Source organism: Acartia tonsa, chromosome 2 (genome assembly GCF_053477335.1).
Source record: "Acartia tonsa isolate MP-2025a chromosome 2, ASM5347733v1, whole genome shotgun sequence".
In the NCBI taxonomy this organism is placed as follows: Eukaryota; Metazoa; Arthropoda; class Copepoda; order Calanoida; family Acartiidae; genus Acartia; species Acartia tonsa.
The window spans coordinates 21,174,035-21,188,070 of NC_137261.1; the positions used below are offsets into that span (position 1 = coordinate 21,174,035).

The 14,036-nt window shown below is 29.8% G+C and overlaps 1 protein-coding gene across 1 annotated transcript in view; it reads right to left on the reverse strand.

The window, feature by feature from the left end:
* LOC145312461 (chondroitin sulfate proteoglycan 4-like) overlaps positions 1 to 14,036 on the reverse strand; it is a 168,044-nt gene that overhangs the window by 62,775 nt on the left and 91,233 nt on the right. Inside the window, exons 5-6 of the mRNA XM_080151719.1 lie at positions 10,965 to 11,037; positions 2,735 to 2,825 (exon numbers count right to left, since the gene is read on the reverse strand). Coding sequence (XP_080007845.1) covers positions 2,735 to 2,825; positions 10,965 to 11,037 — 164 coding nt within the window. The remainder of the gene's footprint in view (positions 1 to 2,734; positions 2,826 to 10,964; positions 11,038 to 14,036) is intronic.

The following is a 14,036-nucleotide window of genomic DNA, read 5'->3' on the forward strand; positions in this document are numbered from 1 at the left end:
TAAAAAATAAATTTGGTTGCATTTTTGGACAAGGAAAACTTTTCTGAAAAACAAAGGAGCTAACCAATCTTTTGAAATCGTGTCTTAATCTTTTATGCTAATTTTCCAAACTATTACTAAATCCTTAACGGTCAGGGGTAGGCTAGAGGAGTTGGTTGGTGTTGAACGCCCCTTACTCCGTTTTTTTTCTATCTCATTTTCAGTGTGTGAAAGATAGAGGGCTATAATCAACTGACTTTTTCACACAAATGACAGTAAGACTTTTTTGAATATTTCAATCTTGGCAGATCCTCCATAGAAATATATACCCTGAAAATTAGAACCCGATCGATTTAGCAGTTTGCTTGTTCATAAGCTTCATCCGAACTGGCAGGCAGACGTACATACAGAATGGCGGACGGTGAGACATTCTACTACTTTGTTTTATATGTATCTGTGTGATTGGATGCATTTATGTTTTTGTGCATCCCCAACCAAAACTGACCTTGTAAATAAAGTGTACACACGGATCAAGGGATTTGTGGTTGAATAAACCAGAACTCGGCAGCCGCGCCACAGCCAGCCATTGGCTTCAAATTTTAACCCGCTAATGTGACGATTTTTTTGTTGAAAAGATGGATTCTCTGTTGAGGGCCAGGTTTAGACATTAAGCTGAATTTTGATGTTTTAATATGACGATTTCACTGAGACTTACATGCGTGTCATGGAATAATCATTTCAAACAATTGGGATCGACAATCTCGCATGCAAAAAAATAATATACTGTATAATCTTAGAACCCACAGAGACTTCATCAAAATCCTTCTTATATCGACAACCATGACTTCTCAGGGCCAATAAAATAGGAAGTAATCCCTTTATTATTCATTTTCGCACTGCGCGATTAACTGACGTTAGGAACATAATTAAAAGACATATATTTTTTCATTTAGGTTTCCCTTTATTTTAGACAACAAATAAAACAATGAAACAACATTGTTTCTATTTAACTTAGTTTTACTTTCACAACAATGTTTAACATTTAACCAATTTTAGATTTATTTGTAACACAGATAACTACAGACTAAGTCAGTATGGCTTCGAAACCGATTTATATCCGCTGGATTAGATTAGATTCTAAACCATACGGAAAAATCATGTATCGTATCTTATTATTACCAGTCTTCTACTAATATTAAAATAAAAATCAAAATATTAATACCAGTTTTGTTAGTCCGTGCCATCGACAAAACTGGTTTTAATCTTGTATTTTTTATTTTAATATCCGCGGAAAGCTGTCTATAATGTGATGCTATTATCCAATCATTAACGCAAATATAAATCTATCTTATAATAGAATAAATTGAATTAGATAAGACCCTAAGAAAACGAACAACTAATAGATCACTATTAGTACTGCATATGAATAGCGCAGCAATGAAGAATTATATTGTCCACTAGAGAAAAGAGATAGACCAGAATAAAAATCTAGAGAATAAGACTATCACCCAATCTAGATGTAATGATAGCTAATATTTTTCAAAAATACAAATATTCCGATGCGATGGACTAAGTAGGATTGAGAGCTTTAGCGCTTATTGGTCAACATAATCTTCACAGATAAAAATCAACATTTTGGCTCTGATAAAAGTTAACAAAATAAGTTAACATTTCTCGTATTCATTCGAATCCGGTGGATAGGAACCGGTTCTCATCCATACGAAAAAACTATGTCTAGCATCGTATTATATCCAGTTTTCTACGAATATAGAAATGTAAAATCATAAGATTAAAACTAGTTTTTTTAGCAGGTGCCTTCGGCACCACGGGGCTAAAAAAACTAGTTTTAATCTTATAATTGTACATTCTATATCCGCGGAAAGCCGTTATAATACGATACGAGAAATAACTATTCCTCTTTCAACGTCTCAATAAGCATAGACGTTTGAAAAATAGACCAAGTATAGTGTATACTGGATACTCATTAGTTAAGTGAATCTAAACACAAAAATCAGCTTTCTGTCTTAAATAACAGCTGAGTAAATGAAAGGGAATCATGAAGAATCTTTGCTACTAAAATGAATACTAGATAAGTTTGTAATGAAGGTATTGTGTGCAGGTTATGATATCTGTAAAGAATATATTAGTTACACAATATAGTCTATTCAACTACATATTTATAGATAGATAATATTATACATTCCATCCCTATGAAGATGTCTGTAACTGACATAATGAAAAAATTGTACTCTTTGTACACAATAGCTTTTACTAATGTAATAACAAAGAATTCACCCATATGAAACATCATATGTCCAATATAATACCCCCACATTTAAAATTTTAGTTTAAAAATAATAAATTTTTTTCTATAGGACATAGGTAATTTCTTTTTGTAGTATTACCCTCCCCAAAAATAGTTATAGATCGGTTAGCAATATCCTTTAGTACAGACAAACATACATCCTGTTTCTTTAATAACAGAATTCATATGTTTAAAATAGTTATTAACCCTTTAAAACAGGTTTCAAAAGTGTTTTATGAAAAGTCTGGTATATTTGAAAACCCTCTATTAACATTAAGCTTAACTGTGCTAGCACCTGTCTATAGGACTGCCCTACCATTAGTCAATTAAAATGTATACTGGCCTGCCCTTGGTAATTTAGTCTGTGTATTGGCCTGTCATTTGTATTGTATGACGTCATTTTTGAAAAGGCCCTATAAAAAGCTTCCTGTACGTACACATATAATTTACCTTAAGAATGCCCTGCTGTAGCATGATGAGGCAATAATCAGTTTTTCCAGCCGCCAGGAACAACAACGACTCGGATCGGGAGGTACGGAATCTAAAAAAGATATATATATTATTAAATCCATTGTCAGACGCGTGACAGAAGAGGAAAAAACTCGACTTAAAACCAAGTAAAGAAAAAACTTGTGGACAAAGGCTGTGCAATCATAAGATGTTTTTCTCTCGCCATCTGACAGAATAAGAAGGTAGACAAATAAAAGAAGAAAGCTGTACAATTTTGGGGTTTTGGACCTTGATATTTCATCAAACATTTTTTTTGGCTAGCCTTTTAAATAGAAAGATGTTGAGAAAAAATGGCCCTTGATTAGCTAATTTATATATAACTAGTGGCTTCGCCCCTAGCCTCTAGGGGCTTTTTTCCCCAAGAGCTTTAATTAAACCATTTTTTTGTATTTTAGATTTAAAGATAAATAAAAAAAATAAAAAATTCGGGGGGGAAATTTTTTTTTTTTTGGGGGGGGGGTAGTCGACCTCACTATTTTAATTTAAAAAAAAATTTTTTTTTTTTTGGGGGGGGGGTTATTTTTTATTTTTTTAGGGGGTTGGGGGTGTCCCAAAATAGTCATAAATCTTCTTGGGACCTATAAGAAGCTACCCTGTACGAAAAAACAGACAAACAAACATCGTTCTACTTTGTATTATAGATAATAACTACTCAATATATCCCAAAGTACAACCCTTGAAATTATTCATCGTATTTGTAAAGAAGTTGTATCAACTTTTTTTTTTATAGCTAGCCGGTTCTTTTAGTAAGTAGTAGATGTAAAATTTTTCATAGAATTCAGATATGCAATCGGTTTTTTTGTAGACCTCTTATTTTTTAAGTAATTTAAGTTTTTTAAAAAAATAATTAAGTCGGTTTTAAGGTACTAAAACGCAACAAAATAAAAGAAGAAAATGGCCAGTAAGAACAAAAATAGTAAGATCTTTAATTTGACACCTTACTTTTAAAATTCTGTTGAGTAATTATTGAAAAAATCTATTTTTTTAACCTCGGTATAATAAAAACTTTAGACCTAAATATTTTCTCAAACAGACATAAAAAACATGGGTTCATATATACCTTCAGAATCAGAAAAATATTACGAATCCATTGTAAGCAAAATTGAAAAAAATTAAAAAATTAAAAAATTAAAGAAATGGCCAATTATTTTTTTTGTTCAGACAACACTATTGTCTTCCCTTTTTTACCCCCTCTTTACCCCCTCTTTACCCCCTTCCCATTTTTATACTCAATTGAAGAATTAAGACGTTGCCTGTACAATATAATATGATATTTTCATATAATTCCTTTTATTGTAGTTTATATACTATATTGTAAACTTTTTTTTTCAATTTTGCTTACAATGGATTCGTAATATTTTTCTGATTCTGAAGGTATATATGAACCCATATTTTTTTATTTGTGAAATAATAAAATTAAGTTCAAAGTTTTTATTCTCGTGGGTTAAAAAAAATCGATTTTTTCAATAATTACCTGACAGAATTGAAAAAGTAAGGTGTCAAATTAAAGATCTTACTATTTTTGTTCATAATGACCATTTTCTTTCCTTTTTTTGTTGCATTTTAGTACCTTAAAATCGACTTAATTTTTTTTTTTTAAACTTAAATTACTTAAAAAATAAGAGGTCTACAAAAAAACCGATTGCATATCTGAATTCTATGAAAAATTTTACATCTACTACTTACTAAAAGAACCGGCTAGCTATAAAAAAAATAGTTGATACACCTTCTTTAAATAAATGTCTCTAGTATGAAAATGCGAATAAATTTGGAAAAGTGTGACATATAAAGTGTAAATATATCACATAATCTCATCTTTATACAGAGTGATGAATAAGTACAATACAACCTAAACAAAAGGATTTAGCCAGACATTCCCATTTTTTAAGGTTATAGTATCTGAATTAAGTTTTAAGAATATTAAGCATCTACTAGTTATGTTTCTTTTGTCATATCTTTCGATATTTTTTTTTTTCTACTTATAGATGTTGTCATCCTTGTTTTTTAAAATATAAATTTTGACAATATTGCTAAGCACCCTGTACCGACATGTCTTTAGAGATTGCTGAAGATCTAATACCTTTATATCTCCTTGTAATGTCAACATTTTATACCAGCCATGTTAGGGAATAAAGTTTTCTCAATAGGATACGTCCTTATACATCTTAGTTTGTGAAAAAAGGTTAAACAAACATGATATTAACACAAAACAGTATTACTATAAGAAACTCTCCACGTTTAGACAGTTATGTACATTAAAAAGATAACAACTTTAGATAAAAAACCGAAGACTACTTTAATTTATTAATCAACCTTTATCTCTTATTTGTCAGCCCATATTTTGTAAATCTGGATGCTAGGATTGTCTCACCAATTTTATTAGAAGCGAAGTTACTCTACGTTGTAACCCAACTTTGTTAGTTTGCCAAAAAGTTTCATTTGTTACATTTTACAGTTCACCTTCTTCCATGTGAACACCTTTTTATCTTTTTATTCTTTACTTCTTCTGTATTTCTCCCCCTCCCATTAGAGTAAAACAATAGAGGGGGAAGGGGTTAAATGACTCCAAGTCCACACCCCGAGGACCCTGTGCCAACTTTCAATTGGGTCTTTAAATATCAGCCAATAAAATCTTAAATATTAACACAGCCACAAAAGTAAAAGGAATTTGCTAGCAGACAGTGGCTAGGTAGTTGTCAGGTTTATATATCTATACTTATTACATTTATTCCCCTCCCCTTTTTTAATCCATCCCTTCTGATTTGTTTTAGCTTATTTCAAAGCTACCATTGCGAGCGATCGTCCTTGTTTTTATATTGTCAACCTTTTTTATTACGCCGTTGGGAAAGTGACAGAAAAAGTCTCAGAAACAAAGTTAGAAAAAAAAGAGAGACAAGGAGAAATGACGGCTAAAAGGGGTGTAAAAAGAAAATATCATTTTTAGTATAGCATAATAATATTATTACAATATACTAAAAAGGAAAACAATTTTAGGATTTTGAAAGCAAAGCTTGGAGCTATGTTGGTTTGTTCGTCAGTTTGTTGTGTATTTTTGAATGCACAAATTATGCTTATTTCTTAAGACATGGCATTAAGGGTAAAATGCTTTGAATAATTATTTCGGTTGTCTTAAAAAATTAAAAGTATTGCTTTTGAGTAAGGATAGATATAGGGTCCTTTCATTAAAATTGAATTAGGTTAGTTGTGAAATTTTCTGGTATTTGTTGTAGAATAATTCAGTTCGGAACGAGCTTTGCTGAAGAAAACAATTTGCTACAATTTATCTACAAATAAGATTTAAAATGGGCTCTGTTGTATTTCAATTGCTTGTCTTGGAAAACAAGGATGCTAAATTTCATATGTAGTGAACCCTTTGTAACAAAACATTCAATCAAATGGAAGGGAAAATTTAGGAAACGAATATTTTCACAATATTTTTCTATGTGTGATAAGAGATGATAAAATGTATATTTTCTATAAAAATTTCATATATTCCATTCCGATTGCAAGTCCGATGGACAAAGTGATTTATAGAATACATTGGTCAGCAAAACTTCTCTGAATCTTTTTCTGGAAACCTATTGGTTTTTATCAAACTGCTTAATAACCTTTAATTAAAAAAAAAGATTTAAACCTTTAAAAATTTGTTCCCACCTGTGGTATTGAAGACAAATTTAAAGCTGAAGATAAATGGATACTTGAACAAACAATATTTGAAACAACAGTGACAGCCATTGCTTCCCCCTCCCCCTTTCTTTGTTTTATTCACTTTCCTCAAAATTCATTTTTCTAGGTTTTAGGGAGAAGTAAAATAGCTGATTTTACAGAGAGATAGTGATACTTTTTAAAAATTTTAATAGCATAAAATTACAATATGACCAGTGGTGATATTATCTGGAAAGCAGATCCTGTAGTGATTAGAAAGAAGGATTCCAAGCTTAATCCTTACAGATAGTCAGGAGGACGGACAGACATCATTTTATTTTGTATTACATACATGTATTAAACATTAGAGTAATACACTAGAGTGAGAAAGGGTTAAATAACTGTACCTCCTCATCGCAATCGTCTTGTGCAACCTTCCTATTGGGTCATTGAAAATCAACCAATGGTGTCGCTTATATTAACACAGCTAAGTAGCAGAAAATTATTTAGAAGCAGACGAAAGAGGTCTTTGAAAAATAAAGGAAGGTAGTTGTCTGTATATACATCTATACTATAGATCTGTTTATTAAACGGCACTCTATTGATTTACGCCTTTACTAATATGATAAACTTTAAATTATCAAACGGAGAAAGTTTTACCTCGGGGATTTGATTATTTTTACAATTCCAAAACTGAAGTAAAACAAAAATTCATTTTTATCTCTCTAACATAAATAGATAAATGAACAAACAATAAAAAGAACACTTTAATTGATAATCCTTTATCCCTGTGTTATCCTTGTGTGTCAGATATATATTTCCTTCTTCTATATTTCCTGTTAAGCCTAAGCCTTCCCTATTTTATAAATTTCCTCCTTTCGTCCTATTTTCCTGCCAGTTATGTGTATTAGCATCAACCAAAATAATATTTTTTCTCTTTAATTTCAACAAAATTTGGTCAATACACAAAAAAAGTAAGGAAGCAGGTTGATTTTACCAATGTTAATCTATGGATCTTAAGGGATAAAACAATGGACGATAAATTGATGTACATCCCCAGTGATGATAAAAAAGCTACCCTCTTTGTAGGCTAAAATTATTAGTTAGATAATGTTTTTTTTAATTTACTGCTATGCTTTAAAAGTTCAGTCACATATTTTTAAAATTTAGTAAGTTATAATGGTAATAAACCACTTTAAATTCAAAACAAAGCCTCTGCAGACTATCATAGACTTAGTTAAACCAAACATAAACCTTCATAAAATTTTGGAATAGGCTAATGTAAGTAAACCACAATTGAAAACTACTTAAAACTTAAAGCACAATTTATAGCAAGCCAACTTTAATAGACTCAGCTTTACCAAGGCAACATTGGCCAGGCTACTGCAGATTTTAATCAAGTTAAACAATTTGGTATAGGCTAATGTAAGTAGACCATATATGTAAACTACTTAAAACTTAAAGCACAATTTATAGCAAGCCAACTTTAATAGACTCAGCTTTACCAAAACAACACTGGCCAGGCTGCTGCAGATTCTAAAAATCAAGATGAAATAAAAGATTTGGTCGAGGCTAATGTAAGTAAACCATAAATGTAAACTACTTGAAACTGAAACAGAATGATATTATGCAATATATACTACTTATCCTGAATATATATATGCAAAGATGTCTTATCACTACCACATATATAACATATACAAAAATAGCAGTTTTCAATGAGACACTAAAATTAAATACTACTCTCCTTTTCATTAAAACGGATGATTATTTTTGTATGTTGTTCTATACCAAATCACTGCAGAAAGATTCAAAGAAAACATAATGCCGTAAGAATATTTTCATGTAAAGAAAAGGACCACGTGCTTTGCGTTTCTGTTGATTTATGTAATACATTTAGTGAACGTGATGGCACTCCATTAATAAAGAATATGTATATATAGACTATATACACATTGAAGATTTAGATTAAGTAAAAATTGTAGGAATTCAAACTTTAGAAAGTGTTATTATATTGAAAATAAGTTGACAACCTAATGAATAAGCAATAATTTGATTGTAAAACCTTTGTCAAGAAGTCTCTGACTTAGTTTGTATTAAGTTGCACCTGTCTCGGTTTGATTGCAAACTAGTTTTTCTATATAAAGACAAATTGTAGGTTTGATTAATGTTCAATTGTCCTAACCCAGCATTCCTGCTAATATGCATCGAGTATATCCAACATAAAAGTTATATTTTGCCTCAACAAATCTTCAATTTCAATATTTTAAAGATTTCAAAGTTTTGTTGTCAGTTTAACCACGGATTCGGAAGGATATTAGAAAAAAAAACTTTTCCTATTAGATAAACCAATCGAAAGGATTTTACTTGATATTTGACCACCCCCATTGTGGTAAGCATGATGATAAGGTTAACATTTTTTTAAGTAAAGGTTGAAAACTTGTAGATTGTACCGCCCAATCATAATTTAAAATGTCCCCAAAGTTTTAAAGAACGCTACCAGCATAATTTACAGTCCAATGTCCCCTCCCTCGGCGGGTTGAAAAAAATAAACAAAGCACCAACAGACAAAAAATAAGATTCTACTAGCTAAAAAGTACTTCTTGGTGAAAATATATATGTCTCTAACTTAAACTGACTGTTCCAATTTTGGTAGACTTTATTTCAAGATTTATGATGTTTCAAACTAACCTTTTCATCTGTTGCATGCACTCATATTATATTTTACAAAATATCAAGGAAAAATTTTAACTTAAACTATTATGTCAAAGCGAATTATTTAAAGAAAAAATTATGAAATATTTATAATTATTTAAAGCATGTTTCTTATACTTCTTTATAAAACATGGATAACAACATCCATAAGTAGCGAAACTACAAAATTATGGGTGGTCATCTGGGAAAAATGGACTGTAGAGCAGTGTCATATAAAAAAAACATTAAACTAAAATTAATCACAAAACCTTTTAAAATGTATTACATGATCGACACTTAATGATTTGGTCAGAGTCTGAAGAATATGAAGTTGTTTGATCCCTGAAAATTTCAGGCGTCTATTTTTAAAAGGAGCCGAGAAAATCACAGTTTTCCCCAATTTGTCTCTAATAGACGGACGTACATTATGTCCTAGCAAATTATTTTAAAAAATTATAATCATTTAAAGCATTATATTTTTTTATACATAAAAGGATAAAACTAAAAATATAAATAACTTTCATAATTATTGTCACAGCTCTGCCATCTAAACCTGGCGTGCATATAAAAGACCGCATTAGGAAAAAATGTCTCAAAAATGTTGTGCATATAACATTATTGTTTTCAATGACGTGAAATCATTTCCCCATATTGTCAAATTCACACTTTGTTTATATTTGTATAATAGCGAATTAATTTGATGCAACCTTAATAATCAGAGTAAAGGACAATACAAAAGATAAAATTTGTGATCTTTTATAGTTTGCGGTTCCGTTAATTTGTTAATGTAATTCATTTGGCGGAAGTGATCGTACGACGTTTTCAATCTGAGCTTCAAAAATAAATGCATCCACTAAGAATAGCAAAATGTAAAAAAAATATAAACTAATATACTTTTATATATAGAAAATACAGGCTGAATCAAAATTTTGTTGACATTAAAATAGATGTTAATTTTTTTTAATAAAGTGATCTAAATGTTAGTCCCGATATAAATATTTTCTTCTCGATTTTTTTATGGATTGAATTTGAGACCTTAAGGACAAAAAAGTACTGGCAAACAATTGTCTCAACCATAGCCTAATTTTTGGGTTTAACTTGAAAAATAGGATAAAACCTAACTAAATGATATGTGTATGATAAATTATAAATATACATGAATTAGAATCTGTATTATATGAAGAAACCTTTATAAGCGTTTTGAAATATAAAGATATGTTTGGTCGTGGGTTTAAAAATTTGTTAATTATCTGTGTATCCGTTTACGAGATCTTATTAATTTTAGGTTTTATGCAACTAATACAACAAAAATGCAAAATCTTTTATATAAATCTTTTTCTGCAGCACCCCATATGCCCTAAATGCAGTTTAGTAAACTTACATCAAACTTTTTAGAACAAGAATAACAAAATATCTTTTCAATATAAATAGACAGGTTATATGTATATACTCTTTCAAGGTAAATATCATATTCTTTGTTGCAGCGGAGCTGATCGTCAAAAAGTCCATACGCATTTTATTATTTTAAAACCAACAGGAAGAAATTTAAATTTAAGGTTTAGTAATAGTCATTTATCGCTTCGTATTGTAGACAGCTTTCCGCGGATATGATAAATGAAAGATTTAAACAGACAAAACTGGTATTAATTTTATGTTTTTAATTTTAACATTCGTAAAAAAATGTCTGTAATACGATACTATACATGATTTTTCAGTATGATTGAGAACCGGTTCTAATTATTAATTGGTTTGTTATCTTAGACGTACAGACGTAACTAAGTTACATATGTAGTCGATAGATGCAAAGCTACTCTAAAATTGTTGTATTTACCTGAAGGAAATATCTGTGTTGCTCTTAGCATCTTGCATTGGTAAACTAACAAAGCTGGAGCCGTAAAAAGAACCTAAAATATAAATTCATCAGTAATTAGTGACAAAAATTATATGGAGTTATATATTTTAAAATTCATTGTCCTCTCCTTCTCTTAGAAAATAAATAGAATATCTAAGAAAACATAAAAACCCGTAAAGTTTTCTATATGTAAAGTCAACATTGGTCTATTTCGCCGCAATTATGCCAAGCAGCTTTATATTAGAATAGCGCGTTAAAAACAAGGCTGCAAATTTATTTAGCGGTTACACGAACTTTATTGCAGTTGTTTTGCGGCTGCTGATCCATGGTCAAATGGCTGGAACACAATTCAAATTTCAAAGCCTTTGATGTTTATATGAAATTTTGTTCAAACTATATGTCAATAGAAAACCAAGAATAGATGGATAGGTAAATTAATATTTCATCATTTATGCAATGAAAAAGTTTGGTCTTTCATCGTATTATAAACGGCTTTCCGCGGATATAGAATGCACATCGGGGCTAAAAAAAACTGGTTTTAATCTTATGATTGTACATTTTTATATTCGTAGAAAGCTGGATATAGTACGATGCTAGACAAAGTTTTTTCGTATGGATGAGAACCGGCTCCTATCCACCGGTTTCGAATGAATACGAGAAAGAAGTATACAATCGAAGCTTTTTATAGCGTCTGTAAAAAATGGCGTCATACTGGCCTACCATTGGTCATTTCAAAATGTCTACTTGCCTGCCATTGGTAATTAAGTCTGGTCATTTGTATTACATGACTTCATTTTTTATAGGCACTATAAAAAGTTTCTATAAAATTTCATGTTAGAATAATTTATGGGACAAGCACAACATGTGGAGTAGCTTCTCTACTACAAATAAAACCTTAGTTATTGATAAAAACAGGAAGCTGTAAAGAAACAATCATCAATACAAAATTTTTATCAACTAATCGTTGCTTGCAGTTTTGTACAGCTTGTACAATGTACTTCAATCATTTAGCTAATCATGCACTTTTAATTTAATTATTAGGAAGATATATTCGTATTGTATTTGGTTATTTTTTTATTTTATAGCCACTAAAGTGCATAATAAAAAAAATAAGCTACAAAACTTGAAATTAAATCCTATAGTCAAAATTTTATTTATTATTAAACAAAATTTAAAGTATTCCCTTTTAAATATTGCTTTTCAAAGCTCTTGTTTTACAATATTATTTTGTTAGAAAAAAAGAAATTATCTGATAACTTCGATAATTTCTTCACCTTTTTATCACAATTACACAATTTTTAATGTTAAGCAGTTAATTAGTTCATATATGTAATTGACAATTAAATTTGTCGATTAGATCGAATTTTGGACTGTGACATGTGTACTAACTTTACATAGTAACTACTAGCAAAGGTTATGCAATTAAAGAGTTTTATGCCTGAACTACAATCTAAAAACCGTTCTACATTTAATTTGGTTGACAAAATTTAATCTTTAAAAACTTTCTTTTAACGTAATTTAAAAAGTGTGGTATATTTCTCGTTAATGAAGAGAGAAAAATACTTTTAGCTTTTAAATTGTTATAATTTTGTTTTCCATAACCCCTACGCATGAATATAATTTTCTTTGTTAATGTTAAACATACATGAGAATAAATTTATATTTCAGATAATTGTTTTTAAATATAAGGTTAAGGTTAGAGAAATATCTATAGAAGCATTTTAAATTTTAAGCCAAATATAAGACTGGGACAAGTATGTTCATTAGTAGTGTAAGCAAAAACAGATTGATAATAATATTGAACGGGAGTAAAAAAATGTATTATGGGCAAAGTGTTATGTTTAGATAATATATTATAGACATTACTAGTGATTGCGCACCTAGCATCTAGGGGCTCTGTATTTGAACAGGTAGGGAGAGACAGAAAATAGCATTAAGCCACCTTTGTGAGGCTTCTCTAAAATGAAGAACTTAATCGGTTTAGTAGTTATCAAAATCTTAACTTCAGCAAAATAATCTTAGTACTTTAAAAATAGGATATAAAATAACATTTTTGAAGGCAATTTACTTCAATCGATTATTTTTACAAAAAGTTTCAGTCAATTTATGTTCAGATATACCTGCAAATTATTTTCCATAATGTTTTTGCGTGTGGCTGTAATATAAAGGTTGAGATATTTGCTCAATATATTGTAAATTTTACCCTTCATATTCATACTACTCTAGGATAAAGGGATCTTTACCCTTCATATTCATGCTATGAGATAAAAGCATAGTTCAATATATTGCAAATATTACCCTTCTTATTCATACTATAAGATAAGGGCATAGTTTAATATATTGTAAATTATACCCTTCATATTCATGCTATAAGATTAGAGCATAGTTCAATATATTGTAAATTTTACCCTTCCTATTCATGCTATAGGATAAAGGGACTGTTCAATATGTTGTAAATTTTACCCTTCAAATTCATCCTATAGGATAAAGGGATAGTTCAATATATTGTAAATTTTACCCTTCAAATTCATTCATCTCTAGGATAAAGGAATGGTTGAATAAGAAAATTGTTCCCTTAATACAAAATATTTTATTAATCAAACTAAAAAACTGTGTTTTAGATAACACCTGCAGAAAGATTAATTCTTTCTCTTTAAATTTAACCTTTTAAAATTTTAAGATAATATACCTATAATTTAAATTATTTAACCTTAATATTAAATACCATTCACAAGCAAAATATGTGTTAACATCAATGAAGGTCAGAACTATTATTTAAAACTGTTGTTTATAAAATACTCGAGGATTACACTAAAATACCACCATATTTAAAGCATATTTTACTGTGAATTTAAGAAAAACACAATCTCAAGAAATTGCATTAAATGTTGTAGCATAATATGACTGTTTTTGCAAGAGAAATTCTAGGTTAATGTTTTCAATAGAACAAGGAGGATAAGTTCCATCCTTATAATAAAGTAACAGGATGTGTGTCTGTGTGTCTGTGTGTTTGTACCGAAGGATCTCGCTAACCGCTGAACCGATCGGGTT